A 25,222-nucleotide genomic window follows, 5' to 3' on the forward strand; every position below is an offset into this window, starting at 1 on the left:
TAAATCGGTACAAATGCGGTTAGGACAGCAAGATGATTTGTTGTACAAATATTGGCAGTGGATTTGGTTTGGCCGGCCGACATGTTGAAATGATAATACCTTTTGTCAGCCTCTCAGCTTGGTCATTGTTATTCTCTTCTTCTGTTTCTCATGTGTTTGTGTGTAGCATTGCTCAGAGAACGGAAGTGTCAGTATGCTCGAGGATGGCCTCCCAGATTTCTACAGCAAGAGGGTTCTACCCGACAGGTAGAATACACAATCATTTGTTTTGGTCTGTCATTAAAAGTTGCAGAAGATGTAAAAATAGCAGGTAGTTGCCTTAAAGAACAATGTGCACGATGTCTCAAAAATGTGATATCCTTTGAGATGTAAATATCTGAGTCACTACATAATCTAGGCAAATGAAATTTAACAGGCTTAATGTTGAGGACAGTAAGATTCATTCTTCAAAATTTGAAAGATAAATTCAAATTTCATGAACAATTTCACAAGTTTTCAATATGCGCACCGCATATGACACGGCACACACTGAACTGTCGTTGGAGGAATCTGGGTTTCCAGACTCTTTTTATGGACTTCCTGGAGCTTCACAAAAAATGTTTCGCAAACTCGCTCAACCATTTCTTCCGATACTGGTAGTCATGCAGTTTGTTTTTCACCTGCACACACAGCCTTCCTCTTTTAACTTTTTTGTGCTATGTCCAAATCTGCATTGCAATTGACACACAGCCTTCCTCTTTGAACTTTTTTGTGCTATGTCCTAATCTGCATTGCAATTGGTGGATTTTTAGCAAATTCTCTCACAAATGCACACTGCACAGTCTTGTTCAACCCCTTTTCTACTCCAGTGAATGGCACTTCTGTACCTGGAAAAAAAAACAAACACATAAAACATTAATTATAGAATTTTGAGTTGTTTCTACACATGCTGGAAAAATGTGAGATAATTTGAACAAAAACTGGTGAAGTTTAACTGGTGAAATATAAAGGACAGATGGCATCAAGCAAGTGGTGGGCAGCGCTAACCACTGAACTATATCATCACCATAAAAATTCTTAATTTCATATCTATCCTTTTGTCCCTGTGTGTGCATGGGTCCCCTCAGGTTCTCCAAGTTCCTCCCTCTTCTAAAGACACGTGGACTAAGTGAATTGGAGACTTTAAATTGACCATAATTTTTTCATTTTCAATTTATTTTCATTTTATATAGCGCCAAATCACAATAGAGTTGCCTCAAGGCGCATCACACAAGTAAAGTCTAACCTTACCAAATCCCCAGAGCAACAGTGGTAAGGAAAAACTCCCTCTGAGGAAGAAACCTCAAGCAGACCAGACTCAAAGGGGTGACCCTTTGCTTGGGCCATGCTACAGACATACTTTACAGAACTGTAGTGTCAGATCCCGCTTTTTAGATACATGGCACACGCTCACCCTCCGATGAGTGTGTTTGTGTACAAAACCAGCTCTCCGTCTCTGGGGTCCGACCTTGTCGTCTCGAGTCGTCTGCCTCTCAAAGCCTCTCTTGGCGCCTTGAGTCAGGGGTGAGTGACAGACTACTTGGCTATTCAGCGCTAATTCCAGAGGTTAACTCCAAATCAGCTGCTCCTTCTCCCGCTTCTCCCCTCAGGAACCTCACGGGTTGATGATCCTATTTTCTCTTGTAGATCACCATTTTGCACGGTATACTCTCATACCTGCTTTCTTGACAATCCGATCCAGCAGGCTCCCTCGCCTGCTTCCCTTCCTCGTCATTTCGTGACGATCCAGCAGGCTATCCCCGTCTGCTTCTCGTCCCAGTCCAGACGATCCAGCAGTGACACGTCTGCTTCTCGTCCTTGATCCCAGCTCCCTGGGATACTTACTCCTATTGTCTTTACTTCATCCTTCTGGTGGTCGCCTCCAATTTTCACACCTCTGGAGGACAGATATGTTTCAAGCCATTACTGGACCTATACAGGCCATCAGCCGACACTCTCCACAACACTGTCTCCTTTGGTGATCTATTCAGAGGCTTTCCACCTTCCCAATGGCAAAGACTCTCCTTTGGCCAGGATTCTTCCTCGGACCCGACTACACTTTGTCAGGTCCCTGTTCGGGCGCCACGTGTCAGATCCCGCTTTTTAGATACACGGCACACGCTCACCCTCCGATGAGTGTGTTTGTGTACAAAACCAACTCTCCGTCTCTGGGATCTGACCTTCGTGTCTCCACGGGTATTACCCAGCAGGGCTGCACAAAGGCTGTTCAAGCTGGTGGCGAGGAGATTCGTCTAGCTGCTCACTGCCTCCATCCGGACGTCCACCCCGCTGAAGCTGATCTCGCACCCCGGTCGAATAGCCTTCTCAGGAACCAGGATACGAACCGGCCACGCCCATTAACGGCAGCTCTCCTCTTATGGATTAGGGCTCTTGGAATGTTGCTAGATTTTGAATTTAGTGACTCGTACAGCGAGTCCCCAGGATCCAATGTCCGAGCCTTAACACTTTAACTGCATGCTTGGAAATTTATTGCAGGTTTTGCAAGTGCCAATAACATAATCAACATAGATTATATGGTAATAATTTCACAACAGTAATTCAAGTATAATTAGAATAATGATTGGCAGAGATTTTTATTTTTAATTCAATAATTCTGACTGATCTTACTTTGACTGGGACTGGATTGACTTCTTAACAATTTTTTCTAGGAGTGAGGGAAGGAGGTTTTTGAGGTTAGGATCCCCAGCTCGATGAACTTGATTTCCTTTTCATCAGCTATTAATTGTTAGCTGACCAGGATCCTTGTGTGATGTTGTAATCCTTCAGGAAGTTAATCCACATAAGAATTTATTCCGTCTTCAATCAACCAAAAGTTGATCTAATCCATTCTGGTATGCGGTGATGTTCCTTGAGAGAGAAATTGTTGAACATTCCTCACTCAGACTTAAGGCCAGTGATTATTCTCCAATGTTCTGCTACTCCGTGACTGGATGGCCTGAGTAGGAGTTGAAAACTCTCTCAAATGATCTTTATGGCTCCAATCCTCTCACTCCACGATTCCAATTGCTGGTCACAAGATGGTCAAGTCTTGTGATCTCCTCGTAGCAGGGGAGTAGTGGCAACAGCACCTCTCCCTGGAAGAATAACCCCGTTTTCTGGTGTTACACAGTTTATATATGTGCTTGACTCTTGTTGTCCTCAGATGATCTTGGTTACCATGGGGACGCTGTTGACTCAAAACCTCCTCCTTTCTCCTTCTGCTTACTGGAAATCTCCGCAGCCTTTGCCAGTAACTTATTTCTCAAGTTCCTCTTTTCTGTTAACACTTCAGCTTTTCCGAGAATTCATTCTTTTAAATCATTTCTTCAAAATCACATCAATCATATTCAATCATTTCATTACAACTCTCTTTCACATAAAAACAATTCATATAATCATATACAAACATTTTCATTCCTTATTCATTTCATATTTTACCAACATCTTAATCATTTGATCAGTTGTTTAACATCAGCTTTTCTTGCCCTGCTTCCGACATCTTCTTAACTTCCTCTTTTTCTCTGACTCTGCACTCTTTATGAAAAACAACTCATATAATCATTCATTTCACTTATTTGTAACATACTTTTTCTAATCAACTCTTAATTTTAACACATTAATACTTCATTTGATCATACTTGTCATGTTAGAATCATTCTTAGACATATTCCATCGTCTTCACCACTGAGTTCATTCCGTGGGCCTCCCCATTTGCAATGGAAAAGTCCGGTATGACCTCACTTACTCCTGTAAGGTACCAAACACTGTGCAGTTTAATCCAACAGCATGTATATTAATTCCATGGCACGTATTATATTCCAAGATGAAAACAAGCTGAAAGCAAGCTTACAGTCATCTTTCCTGACAGTAGACAACTGCTGATGTTTTCTTTATTGAATTACTACCAAAGTCTATTACAGTGCATCTGGAAAGTATTCACAGTGCTTCACCTTTTCTACATTTTGTTATGTTATGTAAAGCGAAGTTGTACACACAACACCCTATAATGACAACATGAAAAAAGTTCTTTTTTTATTTTTGCAAATGTATTAAAAGTAAAAAAAAAAAAAAAGAAAGAAATTACACGTGCATACGTATTTACACACTTTGCTCAATACTTTGTTGATGCACCTTTGTCAGCAATTACAGCCTCAAGTCTTCTTGAATTAGTTGCCACAAGCTTGGTGCACCTTTTTATGGGTAGTTTGCCCATTTCTCTTTGCAGCACCTCTCAAGCTCCAGCAGGCTGGATGGGGAGCGTCATGCACAGCCATTTTCAGATCTCTCCAGAGATGTTCAATCGGATTCAGGTCACTCAAGGACATTCACAGAGTTGTCCTGAAGCCACTCCTTTCATATCTTGGCTGTGTGTTTAGGGTCATTGTCCTGCTGAAAAATGAACATCACATTCACCCCGATGTCAGGGTGCTGCCATACAAGGTGCTCACTACACACCGGGACCAACAGGGGATTAAAGGCCCTTAGTGATTTTCCAGTGAGGTGGGGATTTGAACCCATGATCTTCTGGACCCAAGCCCAACACCTTAACCACTAGACCATCACCCCAGTCTGATGTCAAGAGCACTCTGCATTCATCTTTCTCTCAATCCTGACTAGTCTCCCAGTTACTGCCACTGAAAAACATCCCCACAGCATGATGCTGCCACCACCATGTTTCACTGTAGGGATGGTGCCTGGTTTCTTCCAAACATGATGCCTGATATTCACACTAAAAAGTTTAAGCTTTGTCTCATCAGACCAGCTAATTTTGTTTCTCATGGTCTTGAGAGTCCTTCAGGTGCCTTTTGGCAAACTCCAGGTGGGCTGCCATGTGCCTTTTACTACGAAGTAGTTTCTGTCTGGCCACTCTACCATACAGGCCTGATTGGTGGATTGCTGCAGAGATGGTTGTCCTTCTGGAAATCTTGCGACATCTGTGGCATTGTGCTGTGTGATAAAACTGCACCTTTCAGAGTGGCCTTTTATTGTGGGCAGTCTAAGGCACACCTGTGCACTAATCATGGTGTCTAATCAGCATCTTGATATGGCACACCTGTGAGGTGGGATGGATTATCTCAGCAAAGGAGAAGTGCTCACTATCACAGATTTAGACTGGTTTGTGAACAATATTTGAGGGAAATGGTGATATTGTGTATGTGGAAAAAGTTTTAGATCTTTGAGTTCATCTCATACAAAATGGGAGCAAAACCAAAAGTGTTGCGTTTATATTTTTGTTGAGTGTATATATATATATAGTAGAATTTTGAGGAAAAAAAATATTTTATCTGCTTTGGAATAAAGCTGTAAAAACAAAATGTGGATAAAGTTGAAGCACTGTGAATACTTTCCGGCTGCACTATATTTTTCAGTTTTGAGTTCCATACAAATTTAATATCAATCAAGGTACTCCATTCAGTTGGCATTAGTTACCACCAGTTAATATTACACTTTAAACTGTGATGGAATATGATGCCTAGAATACACCCAGATGTCTTTAAGACATTTGTAGTTGTAGTTTTCTGCTTGGCAGTCTGTTGCTTTTTCTCTCCATTCTGCTCAATTTTCATTCTTAATTTCACAAATGGCACTTGTTGCCCTTCTTCTGTGTTAGAGTTTTTGTTAGAGCATTTCAGAGGTGCTCAAAATTATATATCCCCCAAAAAAGGACTTGCCTTGCCCCAAAAAAGGTTATGAAAAATCACTTAAGAGATTCGAGATTCAAAATTCTTTTATTTGTCCCCAAGGGGAAATTTGTCTTGGACACACAGGCAGCCACACTACATAACCAAGTACAGACATGACAAGACAGGCCCAGACAATACAGTACAATCATAATAACACATTAACACATGTTCAGAGGTCACCCCTGTGGTGGAGACACAAGCAAAGGTGACAGTCCCCTCATAGTTCCTGCGGCTGAAGCAAACCTCATGTGTCCAGTGTTCAGGTGATCATCCAGCATCCATTAACCATCCATTAGGACATCCATGAAAACGGGCACCTCCACTAACTATCCAGCAGGTGGCAGACACATCTACGGATGTAATCAGTGGTGGGCACAGCGAACCAAAAAGTTAGCTTCGATAACTGGTAATCAGCTAACTGAAAAGTTATCTTTTTTAACGCTAAACCGATAAACTGCCTAAAAACTTATCGGAAGCTGCAGATAACCGATAACTTTCAGTTTTGCCTTCCATACACTCTCAGCTACTAAGAAGCTGATTTTGAGTTTAAACACCGCCAAAGCTTCTAATAGAATCAAAGGCAGTCACAAACCCATAACATCAAGCCTGGCTCATGGCAAGATAATTAGGCCAATATCGGACCTGATCTTCCCTTTCCGACAATCTTAAGGACGCCCCAACAATCGTGATGACGCTAAATATAATCTTATCACTATTCCTGCCGTGTGTGGTGTGTTAAGAAGGATGTGAGGAGCTAAATGTGACATGCAGCCAATCAGAACGCGAGGTGTTTGACCCGGGAATGTTCGTGTGTAAAATCTGTTTGTGTGTGTTGTTTTACCATGTGGCTGACACCACACACTGTACAACTAAGCCTGTCAGATCTATGATTTTTTTTTTTTTAATCTTCACATGTGTGTTCTCTCAGGTTTTGGAAACCTACAGATAATTTTAAAATCCTGCGGTCGACAACACTGTGATATAACCGGTCGCCAGTAGATGGCAGTGTTCTATGCATTTTGATGCTGGTTATATCACACGGCCTGAATCACAATTTAACAGACTTTTTGGCTTTTGGAGAAGCAATCTGGGCTTCTTCTGGAATTTTTACATAAAACAAACACAATAACAGCATCTATAAACCCAGATAATATATTCACAAGAGTTTTAGGCACAATATACAAAGAGTTTAATGCTGTTGTCCATGTGGAGGCTGATCAGAGCATCTCAAATGCATTTCTCCTGTCGTGACTGTACCCATAATGCACGTGGACACAGCATGTCCACACTAAAACCTTCAAAATTAGTCCAGTACTTTAAAACTAAAACATATATCTGATATTTTCACTTTATAAAACTTCAGGCATGATGTTAATTTAAATAACCTGTCCAAAATTAATTTGGTTAAAATTTTAACCATAAGTTAAAACTGTATGCCTCTGGATGACTTGGGTGATATTGCTAATGTATCAGTAAAGGGGTCAAAATAAATGAGTTTTTTTTTTTTCTTTTGTGTGACCAGTTCTCCTTTGCCTGCAGAGGATAGAGTGGTTTCTTCTGGAACCAGCTCTTCTCTGTTTGTAGAGGATAGAACTGTTCATCTACTACAAAAAGCTATGGCTACAAAAATGTTAGCGGTCTAAAAATGATCAAAACTTATCGGAAGATAATTGGTCCGATGATGGTTTTTAAAGTTATCGGACCAAAACTTATCTGAAGGTAATTGGTCTGATGATGGTTTTTAAAGCTATCTGAAAAGCTAATCCGATAATGAAATTATCTTCGATAATTAGCGGTTAGCGGATTAGCGGAACTGTGCCCACCACTGATTGTAATTTAGGTAAAACAAGGTCCCTGTTCCGACCAATCTGGTTCATCAGAAGTGCACCATATAGAGTGTGCTTAGTTCCCATCATGTCTTCTTTTAAATTGTTGCTTTACACTTTACACAAGATGCCATTTATTGTTTTCTGAGTTACTGTCTGCACAAGCTGGCTGGGATGCACTACCTCACTTGCAGCTTTTGCTGTCCAAGCCCTACATTGTTGCCAGCTCAGGGAATAATTATCTTGCAAATCATTAATGTGACATGATTATCCCTTTTTGTAATTACAATTAAAGTTCACAAAAGTTGACAGACAAATTGCAGTGCTTTCCACCTGTTCAAGAAAGCACTTTATTATCAAGTAAAGTGTTTTTATCATCATACACTCCCAGTGAGCCACGGTCTGACATATTGGCAGCAGTGCATTGAAAATTACATCACTGACTCCTCTGATGAATACATTATTCTTCTCTTCCGCATCAGAGTTAGGGTGAAAGTATTGCATCACTTTGTATGGAAGTGTTGACTCACTCTTTTATTCAGAAGGTATTGAATTGAATCGTATCAGTCCGTGGGCTGCTACTAAATACATTTACAAAAATGAATTGCGAGCTGTAGAATAATTGCATGTGTTTTAGTAAGTGAGATACACAGCCTTAATTCCGGATATATTAAATGTAATGAAAATATTAAAACACTTGTAGATTACACCAAATATAACCAAACTGCCTCTGTATGTGGTTTGCCAGCTGCACGGGGGCAAACAGGACAGAGCTGCAGAGGGTTATCAAAATGACAGAGAAGATCAGTGGGTGCCCTCTACCCACAGTGGGGGACCTTCATGGCTCTTACTGTCTCAGTAGAGCCAACACCATCCTAAAGGACTCATCCTACCCTGGTCACTCTGTTTAAGGTACTGCCATCAGGCAGACAGTACAGGGCCATAAAAACAAGTACAAATCGATTGAAAAACAGTTTCTACCCAACTGCTGTTAGAGCTTTGAATGCCTCTGGAACCAGATATCCATGTCGCATGCCACACTTGAAATTAGTGCAAAATTTGTTAATGTGCAATATCCACTGCCACTGCCAATTTCCACTCTCCGACTCTTCAGGTTTGTGCATGATTTACTCAGGTTTATATTTGCACTGAAAGGCTTGCACCTTACCTTTCGTTGTACTGGTTACAATGACAATAAAAAAATCTGTGAAATACATATACAGATACATGTAAAATGTATCTGTGATAAATGCCGCTCTTGCATGTTGTATGTTATCACAGTAGTCACTTAAAAGTCAATTTTTAGAGATCCTAAATAACTGGACAAATAAAATAAAATCCATTTTTAAAGACTATTCATAAGCCATTTATCTTGAGACAAGCCAGCAGATGGATACATGAACATTTGTCACTGAATAAGTCTTTGACTTTTCTATATCAATCATTTAGAAATACAAACTGCACGATACTGTATGGTAAATCTGTCTGGAGTTATCATTTTTTTAATAACTGAGTAATTGTGCAAGAAGACAACTGGGAGAAGCCACAGAGGAACCTAGACAATTTAAAACCACTGCATGCTTCTGTTGCTATGATTGGAGAAAGTGCAATGTTTTTCTGCTGTGCCACCAGTTACAGGAGTGTAACAGAGAAGGATTTTCATACAAGAAAACAGATCAAAGCTAGGCTCAACTCTCTCATGTGTCTTGTGGCAAACTGTAGCTGAAATTTATTGTCTTTTTAAGAGAGTTCTTTTCTGTGCCACTCCAACATGAAGCTGTATACCTGGTGTTGCAATAGACAACTGTGTTGCAATACCAGTGGTGGGCACAGTTCCGATAATCCGATAACAGATAATTATCGAAGATAATGTTTTCATTATTGGATTATCTTTTTAGATGACTTTAAAAAACATTATCAGACTAATTTGGGTGATGCCAAAGGGATTATGGGTAAAATGTGCCTCAGCTAACACTGATTGGTTGACTCATTCATTCTATGTAAAAACCAACACGTTAATGTGAGGTGTGTGTGTTGGTGATTACATATAAATGTGCTTTTGCAAAATATGACATTTTTTTTATTTGTAAAAATAAAAAGGCATTTGCAAAAGCCAAAAGTCAAGTTATATATATGCTGTTTATGATCTTTTACCGTCTGCAACAAATCTGAAGCTTTGGGGATACACTGACTTGGACATTTGTGTCACCTGCCACAAGGAATGTGGGACAGTCCCTGATGTGCTTTCAGCTTGCACCCACTCCCTGCAGATCTACACATGATGCCACAACCAAGTCTTGGAGGAAGTGGCAGACATCATCAGGAACCAATGTGATACTTTCAACAGGGAACCAGTCAAGGACCCCAAATCACACATGACTCCTCACATATCCTCTATAAAGAATATGAACTCTTCCCTTCAGGTAGGCGGTATAGAGTTCCAAAATTTAAGATGAACCATTTTAAAAAGTCATTTGTGCCAACGTCTATCAGACTTCTGAAGAAGGTTGCATAAGGCGGCAGAACTGTGTGATGACTCCTATGATGGAAATAATTTGTTCATAAAAGACAGGCAAAAAGCAGGCGAGTGGGTGAGTTAGTCCAGCCCAGCCAGGTTGTGCAGACAAGTACAGTAAATAAATACATAAATGTTATCATCTTGTAAGTTGCCAAATTAAAAGAACACCTGAGAACAAATCCTCCGGTAAATTTTCATGATGAAACACATCAATCGAAAACGCCACTTGGTTTTGTCTATATAATATCCCATGGACATGTATGCCACCTGCTGGATGGTTAGTGGATGGAGGATTGATGATTGATTGGGATTAGCTGTAGTTGTCACAGAGAAAGGCAGACCATTTTTGCAAAGAAATATATGCTAAATTAGAGAAGTAAACAATTATTTTGTGATTGTTTCATAGTGGCTATGTTACAAAACTGCTGGCTGCTGGATAATTTATTGAAAATTATGAACAGCTATCAATCAATCAATCAATCAAACTTTATTTGTATAGCCCTTTACAACAGTGACTACTGAACCAAAGTGCTTCACATCAATGCATAAAATCAACAACAAATGAACAACCACAATAAAACTATGTACTAAAAGCAACTCTGAACAAATAGGTTTTTAGTTTAGCTTTCAACAGAGATAGAGTACTTATCGAGGGCAACGCAATGGGCAATGAGTTCCAAAGTCTAGGCCCAGCCTCCGCAAATGATCGGTCTCCCCACTGTTTGCTCTTGGTCCTGGGGACCTCCAGCTGGTGTTGACTGGAGGACCGCAAAGTTCTTGTTGGTGTGTGTGCAGCTAACACCTCACACAGGTAAGAAGTTGCAAGTCCGTGTATAGCTTTAAAAACAAACATTAAAAGTTTAAAATCAATTCTGAAGCAGACTGGGAGCCAGTGAAGACTAAACAGCACTGGAGTAATGTGACTCTGTTTGCGAGTGTTTGTCAGAAGGCGGGCTGCAGCGTTTTGAACCATCTGCAGACGTTGGAGACAGCTCTGGTTGACACCCACATACAGTGCATTACAATAATCTATCCTGGAGCTGATGAATGCATGCATAGCCTTTTCTAGGTCCGTCCGTGAAAGGAAAGGTTTGACTTTGGCCAGAAGACAAAGCTGAAAAAAGCTGGCTTTCACCACACTGTCAATTTGTTTGTCAAATTTTAAATATTCCTCAAATTTGACCCCCAGATTTCTTACAACTGACTGACAGTAAGGAGCAAGATCATTTAAGTCAGGTAAAGCATCACCAGGTTTCAAGCCAAACAAAATGCACTCAGTTTTGCTCTCGTTGAGGAGCAAAAAGTTCTGCGAAAGCCAGTGTTTAATGTCTGACAATGCATTTTGCATGGACAGCAGTGCACAGGACCTGTTGTGTGTGACTTGCAGATACATTTGTAAATCATCGGCATAGAAATGAAAAGACATATTGTGTTTGGATAAGACAGAACTCAGTGGCAACATGTATAGGGAGAACAGCAAAGGACCAAGAATGGAACCTTGGGGCACGCCTGTAGTTAGGGGAACAGTAGAGGAGGAGAGATCATTCATCATGACCCTAATGCTCCTATCAGTCAGATAAGACTGACACCACTTTAACACAGTGCCCCAGAATCCAACCTGTTCTCGCAAACGTCTGCAGAGGAGAGAGTGGTCCACAGTGTCAAATGCTGCAGTTAGATCCAACATGACCAGCAGCATGGGTCTTTTCAAGTCCAGACACATGAGGATGTCATTCTGCACCTTCAACAGAGCAGACTCAGTGCTGTGACGAGACCTGAAACCAGACTGAAATTTTTCAAGAATCTAATTTTGTTCTAAAAACTCTTGCAACTGTATAAAACAACTTTTTCTAAAACCTTGGACAAAAAATACACATTTGAGACTGGCCTAAAATTTGCCAGGACAGAGGGATCCAGATTGGGTTTCTTAAGTAGTGGTCTGACAACAGCATGTTTAAACACTTGTGGAACTGTTCCAGAGCTAAGACAACTGTTAATAAATGAGATGAGGCATGGCCCAACAGAAGTAAAGACCTGTTTTAATAACTTAGCGGGAATTATGTCCAATGGACAATAACCAGGTGAAATGCTCTGCACCACCTCAGAGAGGAGCGAGAGAGACACCTGCTCAAAGTGATCCAGAGTCGCTGCTGGGATTGTGGGAGAGACCACTTCTACACAGACACCAGAGTTATTAACAATGTTGTCTCTTACTGCTGCTACCTTATCAGTGAAAAATTTGAGAAATTTTTCACAGGTCGAGATGGAGACATCTGCCAACACTGTCAGCTGTCACTGAAATTGTTCACATTTAAAGGCAATGTAAGACGATGTAATGTCTGTAGTGCGTTGTCCTCACCTCCTTTTATAGAGGAATAATAGAGTGTATGAACCAGTAACATCTCTCTGTATCATGAAAGTAGCAGCCTTGCAGACAGGAAGGCACTAGGGAGGATCGTGAGGTTAGCAGAAAAGATTATTAGGGCCATGCTGCCAACCATTGGTGAACTGGCAGAACAGCGCTACATGTCCAGGGCAAGACAGATAATCAGGGACACTTCACATTCCTTCAACAATCTGTTTTCCCTCCTGCCCTCAGGTAGATGGTATCATAGCCTGAGTTGTAAAACATGCAGATTCAGGGACAGCTTTTTCCCAACCGGCATAAGACAGTTAAACACAAATCTATAGAAAGAACTGTGCAATATAGAATGTAGGACATAGAATACACTGTAGCATCTGGGATCAACTTTATCCTTGTAGCATCTACATATGTGCAATATCCCGTGTCCTTTATTTATTTATTGTATGATGTGTATACACAGATACAGAGACAGTTATCGATAGGGTTTTTTTTAACCCTATGTATCACACTATCACACAACTTGGGCTGGTATACTATGGTTTTATTCTGTATTTTTATCTATTCGTGCAGTGCATGTATTTCATTCTATGACAGCATCTGTGATGTTTTTTACTAAGTGATGATAAAAACGAGTCTCCAGATCTAAGCATATATGTTGCTTGTTGAAAAAGTCACCACTTATCTTCAAGTCATACATCTGTGTAACACAGAGTGCCTTAATTGAGAGAGTGGTGACATGACCCAAAAAAAAAAGTCACTTGTGGTGCCATCTTGGGTTCAAAATAGCATTCACTGTTAATCTGTTTGCATGGAAATCCAGCTATTTTATTTATTCACTGAAAATGCTGGGTTGTGCATTTGGATGCACAAATAGACGCAACAAGGGCTTCAAGATGTACAGATTCCCTTCAGATCCGAACAGAAGAAAAATTTGGGAAAATAAAGTCAGCTGTGTGGGATGGAAGCCGACATCATTGTCGGTTTTGCAAGGTAAATTTATTGTTCAGTTCCGTATGCAGTAATACTCACCTAAATCATCATCGTATAAACCGGATATTTGCAGTCACCAGACAAAAAAAAAAAAAGACAAAAAAGTCCCATTGTTTTTGTATTGTTTTCCATAAACACTGTATATAACAGATTTTGTATAACGGATTTTCACTCACATCTGATAAAATATCGCGTCCGATTGCAATATATTTCCATTAAAAGCCCAGAGCAGTCTGGACATGCACAGTAACAAAGGTACAAATGATAGTTCAGCTGTGACACCCGCCAATTTGAGGAAAGTGGAACCGGATTCATTTCCCTGATTAAAAGTCCAACCGTTAATTTTTTCACACCATGCTCAGACTCGGAGCTGCAGCCTGGATGTACACCTGATAAATCAGACACAAAAGGCTGTGATTTGGCACTTTTCTGCTTTCACTCTTTAATATTTTAATAGTTTTTACCAGTGTGCACGTTGATTACAAATAGATCAGAGAAGTCTGCAACTTTACAACACAGAGTGGAAAAAGAGGAAATTGTTCATCTTACCTTCGAATTGGAGGTGATGACTGTAGAAAGAAAAACTTGTTGAAAGTCAAATTAGTCCAGAATAAAGCATAATCCAGAGATGGAAAAATTTAAAACTAACAGAGCTGCAGAAGCATAAAATCAAGCTTTAAATTCATTAAATAAATCATCATGAATTGTAACTTTTGTAAATTTTCTTAACTATTTTTATATTGATTTTGATAGCACCTGTATATGTTGCTGTATGTGGTTAAATGATTTTTAGAAATGTTGAAAACATAAAAGTTCATTCAGTAGTTCAGCGCAGTTGGAACCAGAATGGCGCCATGTTCTGAGTTGACGCTACTCTCTCAATTAAGGCACTCTAGTGGAACATGGTGCTCTCTAATAGTGCCCAGATAGTAACACTGTGTGACATTAGTAACTACTAACACCCACACAGCAATGACTTAGAAAAGGTTTGCATGTCGGTAATGCTTGATGGCTGATTGATCAGTGCACTCATGATACATTGATGCAAAAAAAAAAAATCAAAAGCCTGACTTTGACAATTTTACCTTTTGTGTACCTAATATTTCCTCCTCATATTTACCACTAATGTACCACAATATAATTTATCCTCTCTTCCATCTTCCTCTGTTCCTCTCCATCAGTCAGCTGTCATCCCTCCATCAGGCCCAGTCCCTAAGGAGGAAGAAAAGACGCAGCGTGCTGTCAATTTTCTCCGGTTTCCGCAAGAACCGCAACTCCACCATTTCCAATCAGGATTTGGAGTAAGCATGAAGTGTGTGTGTGTGTGTGTGGGGGGGGGGGGGGGGGGGGGGGAAACAGCATCTAAGCACAGCAGCCCAGAGAGAGACAGAGAGAAAGAAAGGCGGATGTTAAATTAATCCAGCGCTGGATATTTCATAGCTTCATGAATATTTTAATGGAATAAAATATTCCCCATCTCCAGCTGTTTGCCTTTGCTTTGAATTGATTGAACTGCACACACTTACATAACGCCGCCATCGAAGGCAAAATGACATTACAGAAAAGTGGCAAGTATCAGGTGGCAAACTAAGCAAAACTAAATATATGTATTTATATTGAAGAAAAGAAGGGAGAGGAAAGACTAGGATTATTTGGCATTAATAAGTTCAGAAATAGGAAAACATGTTCTGTGAGATCTGTTTAGCTGACGGGTCCTCCAAGTTGCACATTTAAACAGGGAAGCGGTGTTACAGCAAAAGGATGGATGACTCATCGTCATGATGACGACAGATAAAGTATCTTTTTAAACATTCGGTTGTGTTTTATAGTGCAGGGGTGGTGGCCAAGTGGTTCATGCACTTGGTTTCAGGGTGGAAGGTTCCCGGTTCAAATCTCAGCCCTGCCACATTTCGCCATTTAATGTGGGGTTGTGTCAGGAATGGCATATCCGGTGTAAAACCTGTGCTAAATTAACATGCAGATCCACCTTGGATTTGCTGTGATGACCCCATGTGCAAACAAGGGAGCAGCCAAAGGGACTTATGGTTGTGTTTTATAGTCTTTAAGAGATTGTTGCTACAGGGTTGAGCTTTCTCACACATTTCCACGCCCTCTGATAGCTGTGACTCACACATGGCAACCTTTGTGTCTTGTCTGTTAGCTTCAGCGGCACCTCTGAGATTGTCTACTCAATGATTCAGCACCCGAAGGACAATGGGAGGCCGGAATGTGCTCTTCCCGGAGCCAACGGGACAATGCCTTCACCCCAACCTATGCAGGGCGCTCCTCTGCACGGAATGAGGGCTGTCAGCCCCCCCTGCCTCATCCAAAGACAGGTAAATGCTGAACATTAGCTGCTGTAAATCAGATTCAAGCTGGAAGCCTTACCTGTGGAACTTGCAGAATCCACCCCTACCCTGGGAATCTGCATCTTGCACAGCAGTATGCTGACTATTCCCCATCTCTGTAGTGCCACCGGCAAAGGTGTACACTCTAATGAGCACATTCATCTCTTTGTAATTGTGCTTGTATGGATGTTAGCAAGATATCTTAAGAATGCCTACTCCTATTTTGGCCTATTGATGGGAAGAAGTGATATGATTGTGGTTAGGATTGGACAATGATCAGGATCAGGAGTTGGTGATTTTGGTAGAGTGGGTAAGTGCACTTGTTTCCAGTCCAGAAGGTTTCCGGTTCAAAGCCACCCCTGGCCATTTTTCATGTAATATGGAGTTACGTCAGGAAGGGCATCCGATAAAATGAGTGCCTAATCAACTTGCAGATCCACCTGAGTGAACCAAAGGAGAAGTTGAATGAGCTTATTTTTAATGATAAAGATCAGAATTCAAAGCAAAATGTGCAACCTCGTCCTAAGACGTATAGAAGAAGATGGCTAATTTCATTTAAATGAGTTCAGATATTTTATTGTGAGTTAACTTTTTGTATAAAAGCCATTACAGTATTTTCTCTACATGATATTTAGGAATGTGGGTTGGTTCGTTGTGCTCTCTGAGCAATTTTTCATTTTGTTCTGTATTGGATTTGTGTTATCTCTGTTATATTTTAAGTAGGGATGGGTATTGATAAGATTTTATCAATATTGATGCCATCAATTCCGCTTATCGATCCAATTCCTTATCGATTCCCTTAATCAATACCTCCTGTGAATTTTCTCTGTACTAAAAGTAGGCTTTACAAGTTTTATATGTCAACAACATTTTATTGAGTCTTAAAGTAAATAAATATGAAATTGGTCACTGGATCCTTGATCTCTGGACATAAATAAAAATTGTACATAGGGGATCCTAGATCTCTGGACATAAATAAAAATAAACAAAGCCTGTAGTGTTTGTCAAAACCATTTACTGTCAGATATTAAAGAGACAAATGACACTCCATACCTCTGAGCTGAGCTCTTGCAGCCGGCTGTGCTGCACGTCAACATCAATGTAATTCATAAAGAACGGAGGACGTGTTATTTTTGGAGAACAAAAAAAAAACAAAAAACATTTTGGTCTGTGGCTGTGGAAAGAGGTGTCGTTTGATTTAAGATGGCAATTTGCGCTGAAGTTATTAATTCTGACTGGACTCTATCTTTCTAACTTGACTCAGCAGAGAGCAGCACAGCGTTTGGAGCTGTGCTAACGGAACGGAGGACGATTCTCATTTCTTGCCTGCAGCAAGACAACAGTCCTAGTTAGTGACTTTAATCTGCACAAATGTGAGTCACAATTGACATCCTTAAATGTCTTTGAGAGGCGTTAAGAAGTGGACTTGCCACTTCTCAAAAGCAGTGAAGCAGAGAACCAACGAAGCAGTGTGTCAGAGTACTGCTTTGTTGCTTCATGCAGAGCCGCTGCAGAAGCGGTTGATTACACACCCATTGCAGGGTCTGCAATCAACGTAGAGAAATGATCATTTTCCTGATAAACACCCTCAAAAACAACTGAAGGACTAATAAGGGAATCGTTCAGCAAAAAGGCTATCGATATCGGTTGATCGAATAATTTCTTAGGGCCCCTTCACACATAGTGCGATTAACTACAAATCTGGGCGACTCACAGCGGAACAGCTCGTATGAGCGAACCGCAAAAACATTGAGGCGTGCACAATCCCGGTGCAACAGTTTTGTGCATGCTACGGTGTCGTGCGAGCAGGAACACAGTGAGATTAGCTGGGATGAGGTGCACCACATCGTGCCGCAGATGTGGAGGAAAATAAAATAAAAAACAGCTGTATAATTAGTGAATGTCACTGGGTTGATGTAAATAATACATTAAAGGGGACGCAGTACAGAACCCTGTGGATATATAACCCTGGTTAAAAAAAAAAGCCACTCACAGGATTTGAACCTGTAAGCTCTGATTACTAGACAGAAACGTTACCACTGTGCTACCATCTCTGGTCTGTAATCAGAATGGAAAAATGCCTGAAATCAACAAAAACATGAAGGAGGTGCACTGCGTGCGGCCACTGCAGCCCGCAGTGTTTTATATATTTCCACATGAGGACAGCAGGCAGAGACACGTGCCTCACGGAGGAATGTTGTAAGTTCATGTCCTTCCAAACACGTTCTCAAGCTGGGACATCCAGGAGCAGAGATCTTTACAGCCGTGGCTGTGAGCGGGCACGCCCCCCGTCCGTTCAGTGCCCAGACCGTGTAACGCTGTTATGTGATCATTCATTTTCATTATTTATGTAATTGTGTATGTAGGTATTGTAATTATTTATATAACTGTCCCGGTGGTAGTTTCTGTGTTTGTGTGCACTGAGCTGCCATTGAGCTGTCAGTGTGCTGTGACCAGCTGACAGGCCCCTCCTCGTGCACACGTGCGAGACACATGCACCACGTGTGTGGCTTTTTGCAACTCCACACTCGTGGGGGCACTTAGACAAATTTCACATCCAGCTTGACAGTGATCGTCTGCTGACTGTTTTCATGATGATAGTGTGAATGTCCACACATTTTCTAAGTGCCAAACGAGCGGTGTTAGATGTTTGTGTGTCAGCTGGAATTTGTCTGACACCTGCCGTGAGAGGGTTTGATGGGTTCTCACAAGGGCACACTCTACCTTTCAGCCGCTGGTGTGCACAAATACTTGTAGCAACAGGTGTATGAGGCGTTGGAAGCAGCTACGATTTTACACGTATTGCATCCAATTACTGCTTCATGCACACTTCATGTACAGTTTGACCAAATTCGCACTATGTGTGAAGGGGCCCTTAACGATTCTTGAAAAGAACTGTTTTTCAATACCCAACACTAATTCTAAGTCTCTGCCGCAAAATGCTCATGTACAGTCAGGTCCACAAGTAATTCTACAGTAACACAATTTTTGTAATTATACTTGAGCACAACACCAAAATGGAATTTAAAATGAAACGATCAAGCGTGTTCATCCTGTAGAATTGTAGCTTGAATATGACTCCACCATGAAGATGATGGTAATTTTATTTGTGTAGTACTTCAACGCAATACAAAGAAATGCTCTTGAATTGAAAGTGAGAATACTGTATAACCTTCATACTATTTGACCCAGCACTTGTTTGGACTGTTTCAGATGAGAGCAGGAACAGCAGGTCAGCTAGGCTAAAATAAGGCAAGGCTATAAAATGTTTTACAAAGGTTTTCAAAGCTATACTTACCCTGAACAAAGCTACATCTGTTCACTGGCCAAAAGATCACTGAGTTCTACGTGATTCCTATGACAACATTAATTAGCCCATTAGCTTATGCTCGTTAATGCACGGTTTACATTATAAATAAGGCACAGAGATTAATTAATTGCACATTTACCTCATGTATGATCATCTGTTCAGTGGTGACAAGAGGTTTATTCACGTTTTGTGCCTTGTATAGTAAACTTAATGAGGCCATTAGCTTCTGCTCGCTGACATCGTGTTTGTGTTATGAAACAGTAGCACCACTTTTCAAAACTAAGTGTGACTCATAGGCCGGTGTAACTTTATACAACACACACCTCTCTTTGTGATGCATTTGTGGGCAGATGAGAAGTATCACGATGGTCTAGTCCTAAAAACATGGTGGGTTGTTCAATTACTTTCTTTTGAGGGGTTTAAAAATCTTTATAAATTAACCATTTAAGAATTATGATTTATATTTTTATGCACAGTCCCTCCATTTTCACAAAGTCTGCAACTACAAGTCAGATCTCTAATTATGATGTTGAATATTAATTATGTGCATTTATCTCTTTACAGGTAATGTTGGGGGTGAATCTTTGGGGAAATATGCAAATTATGCAGCCTAGAATATTATGGGGATTACTTTGTCATTTGGTGAACATTATCTAATAATCTGACATGTCATGGTAAAGTCTTGTTTATGATGGTATTTTTTGCATTCTTCATCTGTGGACGATTGTGTAATTTCAGCTCTGCTGCTAAAAAATGATCACATTCAAATACTTTTGAACCTGAGTGTGCACACTTGCATATACACAGTTTTCCAAATCCCTATGGTGTCTACTGCATAGCCCATGAATCCCCACTGATATTTTAGAGGTTTACACAAACCTGTAGGATAATTTTATTTTTGTGCAATGCAATTCAACAGAAGTACTTCCCAAATTCTAATCCAAGGCTTCGTTCATAATGCCATTATAAATTATTCAGTGCTACATCAACCGGTAAGCTTACTCAGTGAGATTATGTTGTAAAATAGAAAGGTATAGAGGGATCTGACCCTTGCCGACTTCAGTGTTTGACATTAAAGCACTTGCTTTGTAATTTGGCCAGTCCACAGACCTGGTCAGCATGGTGTACAGCTGCATAGGCGCTGACATCGAGGACTCGGATGCCAGCAGTACCTGCGACTTCAAACCCCCAGAGGAAGAAATTGAAAGGTCGTGCACCATCACAGGTGCTGTTGCAGACACCCGAACCAATGGCCATGTGGTTTCGACCAAACAGCAGGTGGACAGATGGATGGAGGTGGGTAGGCCAGAGAGGATCGTATCACTGACAGACACACAAGTGGAGACGGACGAGACCGAGCAGAAAGGCAGCAGTGTGGGTCCCCCTGGGCCAAAGCCGGAGCCACCACCGCAGAGCACCAAGCCTAGTTTGGCTGTGATGAGGCAGAGACACCTGCGGGAAAGTTTAGGTATTGCAACTTTGTCTGCAAGTGATGTTTGATTGTAACATTGAAATAAATTAGTAATCAGATACAGACACTGTGTAATCCAGTAATCTTGTCATTATGTTGACTGTGATTATGTTGTTGCTATGACCTATCAATTGTTCTTCATACAAAACCTTTAGTAGAAAAAAATGATTTCATTAACCACACATGCACACATGCTTGTGACAGAGAGTAAAAGCAGCTATAGTTATCATAGAAATGTTTCTGTGGGGAAAATGTAAATGTAGGTACGTACGAGGTCTGTCAATAAAGTATAGGTCCTTTTTATTTTTTTCAAAAACTATATGGAGTTCATTCATATGTTTTTACGTCAGACATGCTTGAACCCTCGTGCGCATGCGTGAGTTTTCAACGCCTGTCGGTGACGTCATTCGCCTGTGAGCACTCCTTGTGGGAGGAGTCGTCCAGCCGCTCGTCGGAATTCCTTTGTCTGAGAAGTTGCTGAGAGACTGGTGCTTTGTTTGATCAAAATTTTTTCTAAACCTGTGAGACACATCGAAGTGGACATGGTTCGAAAAATTAAGCTGGTTTTCAGTGAAAATTTTAACGGCTGATGAGAGATTTTGAGGTGATACTGTCGCTTTAAGGACTTCCCACGGTGCGAGACGTCGTGCAGCGGTCCCAGGCGCCGTCGTCAGCCTGTTTCAAGCTGAAAACCTCCACATTTCAGGCTCTATTGATCCAGGACGTCGTGAGAGAACAGAGAAGTTTCAGAAGAAGTCGGTTTCAGCATTTTATCCGGATATTCCACTGTTAAAGGAGATTTTTTTTTAATGAAAGACGTGTGGACGGATTGCAGCGTCGGCTCGCAGCCACTGCGGCGCTCCGCCACAGAAAAAACACCTCTGTTGGAAGCCTTAAGGACAAGTTGGAACATGTTCAGCTGTTAAACAATTTCTCATATACTCACTCCACTGAAAGCCATCAAAAGCCGCCTGGATTTTACAAATGGTTATCAACACGGAGGTGGTTTTCCTGTGCCGCGCACCGCGCCGGCTGCATCCCGATGCGCAGACCCGTCTGCACGTCTTTCATTAAAAAAATCTCCTTTAACAGTGGAATATCCGGATAAAATGCTGAAACCGACTTCTTCTGAAACTTCTCTGTTCTCTCACGACGTCCTGGATCAATAGAGCCTGAAATGTGGAGGTTTTCAGCTTGAAACAGGCTGACGACGGCGCCTGGGACCGCTGCACGACGTCCCGCACCATGGGAAGTCCTTAAAGCGACAGTATCACCTCAAAATCTCTCATCAACCGTTAAAATTTTCACTGAAAACCAGCTTAATTTTTTGAACCGTGTCCACTTCGATGTGTCTCACAGGTTAGAAAAACTTTTGATCAAACAAAGCGCCAGTCTCTCAGCAACTTCTCAGACAAAGGAATTCCGACGAGGGGCTGGACGACTCCTCCCACAAGGAGTGCTCACAGGCGAATGACGTCACCGACAGGCGTGGAAAAACTCACGCATGCACACGAGGGTTCAAGCATGTCTGACGTAAAAACATATGAATGAAATCCATATAGTTTTTGAAAAAAATAAAAAGGACCTATACTTTATTGACAGCCCTCGTATGTCATATTACAACCCCTGGCAAAAATTATGGAATCACCGGCCTCGGAGGATGTTCATTCAGTTGTTTAATTTTGCAGAAAAAAAGCAGATCACAGACATGACACAAAACTAAAGTCATTTCAAATGGCAACTTTCTGGCTTTAAGAAACTCTATAAGAAATCAGGAAAAAAATTGTGGCAGTCAGTAACGGTTACTTTTTTAGACCAAGCAGAGGGAAAAAAATATGGAATCACTCAATTCTGAGAAAAAATTATGGAATCATGAAAAACAAAAGAATGCTCCAACACATCACTAGTATTTTGTTGCACCACCTCTGGCTTTTATAACAGCTTGCAGACTTAATGATGACAAACAGTACTCTTCCCGTATGTTTGCCTTTAACAACCTTCCCATGTTGTTTTGTATTTGGTCCAGAGTTTAGACACAGCTGACTGTGAACAACCAACATCTTTTGCAACATTGCATGATGATTTATCCTCTTTTAAGAGTTTGATAATCCTCTCCTTTGTTTCAATTGACATCTCTCGTGTTGGAGCCATGATTCATGTCATTCCACTTGGTGCAACAGCTCTCCAAGGTGTGATCACTCCTTTTTAGATGCAGACTAACGAGCAGATCTGATTTGACGCAGGTGTTAGTTTTGGGGATGAAAATTTACAGGGTGATTCCATAATTTTTTCCTCAGAATTGAGTGATTCCATATTTTTTTTTCCTCTGCTTGGTCTAAAAAAGTAACCGTTACTGACTGCCATTATTTTTTTTTCCTGATTTCTTATAGTGTTTCTTAAAGCCAGAAAGTTGCCATTTGAAATGACTTTAGTTTTGTGTCAAGTCTATGATCTGCTTTTTTTCTACAAAATTAAACAACTGAATGAACATCCTCCGAGGCCGGTGATTCCATAATTATTGCCAGGGGTTGTATGATTAACGGAGTATATAGAAAAAATAGGTTTTGGCCATTTTGATCCAGAAGGTATAATGTGTGTTACAGAGAAACTTGTGACAGCTAAACTGGAAGCCAGTTGGGGAAATTCTTTACTTTCCCTTGAAATGACAAGAATTAACAAATACAAAAAAAAAAAAAACACTTTTATCCATGGTTAAAGAAAGTGTTTTTAAAATAGAGGGTTCTGTTGCTGTCTATGGATTTCTTTTTATAAACAATGGCATAGTGTTTCATTCATTAAATTAAAGTTTTTTGACGTCAGGTGTCTTATCTACGTAGTATATATTATGTGATGTTTCCATATTACTTTTAAATCTTATACATCTTGTGGTGATGATGGTGATGATGACATTTTGTTAGAGAATAATATCAATTATTATATGGCTCCGACGATACGTTCGCTTTGATTGGCTGATTTTCGGTCTGATATTTTCCCATATCAGACCGTTACCATGACAATTGGTCTGGATGGAGTATCAGATTTGTGACTTTGTTTACAATTTTCACGGCGTGAAATAAAACAAAACAAAAAGCAAACAAAGAAATTCTGAGTGACGAAGTGGACCATTCTCGAGCAACTTTTATTACACTGATGAGTTTGAATTGGAGGAATTAACAGCAAACAAGCTCGAAGTGGACATGCAAAATGAAGACCAACAAGATGAAAACACAGCACTGAACAGCCATATAATAGAATTATTGAACTTGCTTGCTTGATTAATAATCCTTTAGTATTTTTTGAATTATGTCAAAGAAGACCAAGCTTCACTGCTCAGCAGCATTACAGCTACATGTTCCTTCATCTGACGAGGGTGTATCCAGACAGCGTGTGATTAATGCAATGACAATCGGGAAATTCCTTAACTAATATTTGTTAGCTTTAGATAGGTAGTTACTTAAAATGTAAATTAAAGAAAAATTAAGAAAGTAACAAATATTCCAATTACGGGCCACGGAGGAGCTGGAGCCTAACAATCAATGGGCGGGAGGAGGGGTAGAATCTGTCACCGAGTTGACACGTATAGACAGACAAACTTATGGTCAATTGAATTCACATAACCTGCACATCTTTGGAAGTAGAAGGACGTCTAAGCACCTGGAGATAATCCACACAAACATGGGGAGAACATGCAAACTCCACACAGAAAGGCCCCAGGTAGGAATCGAATCTGGGGCCTTCTTGCTGTGAAGCAACAGTGCGAATGTGCAGTTACTTTGAAAAGTTACTTTTTTAGTTACTTTTTTAGTTACTTTATAGTTACTTTATTAGCAGTTTTATGCAGTTACTTTATTAGCAGCTGCTGGCAACTTGTAACTAATAAGTAATGTAACTAATAAAGTAACTAGTAATCTAACTTGGTTACTCTTAAGATTGAGTACTCAACAAAGCAACTAATTAGCAAAGTAAATGTTACTTTTCTGAGAACTCTGTCTTGAGAGTAACCAAGTTAGATTACTAGTTGCCTTATTAGTTACATTACTTATTAGTTACAAGGTGTTGGCAGCTGCTAATGAAGTACCTGTATAAAGAAACTGTAAAATGTAACTTTTCAAACTAACTGTGTCAATATTGTTTTTCTGTCACCTTTGTGTCTTACATATTAATTATATCTGAGTTTTCTAATCCAAAAAAAAAGCTTTGGTGATTTACTAAAATGTTTTTTCATCTCACCAGAAGAAGCTGAAAGGCTGGAAGAGGAAAATCAGAGTGAACAAAAGCATGAAGATAAACAGAGAGCACGAGGAACCGAAGGACAGCCTCTTATCTCAAATAAGGTGTGCCATAAACAAAGAGGTTATATAAAAGACTTGAATCTGCACTGCACAGTAAATTTCAAGCTGCAGAAATTGTATAACTAAATGCTGCTGTATCTTTCTCATCAGCCCTGCTTAGAGTTGTCAAGAGACAAAAGTTCTCCAGAAAAAAACAAAAGCTTCAACCAAACCTCCTCTGTTGTTCCCGATGAGGAACCCACTAATGACCGGAGGAGTGCACTTTCTACAGAGCCTGCTTTGAAGCAGGTTTTTGAATGTTCCACTGATTCCACCTTTGAAGAAGATGGGACCACTGAGACAAAAAGCCCATCTTCCATAAAACCAACATCTGCTGAGTCTGTTCCAGGTTTAGCATCTG

At 40.5% G+C, this 25,222-nt stretch overlaps 1 protein-coding gene across 1 annotated transcript in view; it reads left to right on the forward strand.

Moving 5' to 3' along the window:
- The window catches only part of carmil3 (capping protein regulator and myosin 1 linker 3), a 253,784-nt gene extending 228,836 nt beyond the window's left edge, over nt 1–24,948 (forward strand). Inside the window, exons 32-36 of the mRNA XM_034182575.1 lie at nt 167–246; nt 14,583–14,702; nt 15,563–15,737; nt 20,161–20,527; nt 24,764–24,948. Of these exons, the coding sequence (XP_034038466.1) occupies nt 167–246; nt 14,583–14,702; nt 15,563–15,737; nt 20,161–20,527; nt 24,764–24,948 (927 nt within the window). The remainder of the gene's footprint in view (nt 1–166; nt 247–14,582; nt 14,703–15,562; nt 15,738–20,160; nt 20,528–24,763) is intronic.
- Nucleotides 24,949–25,222: the final 274 nt, after the last annotated feature.

Source organism: Thalassophryne amazonica, chromosome 12 (genome assembly GCF_902500255.1).
Source record: "Thalassophryne amazonica chromosome 12, fThaAma1.1, whole genome shotgun sequence".
Lineage (NCBI taxonomy): Eukaryota > Metazoa > Chordata > Actinopteri > Batrachoidiformes > Batrachoididae > Thalassophryne > Thalassophryne amazonica.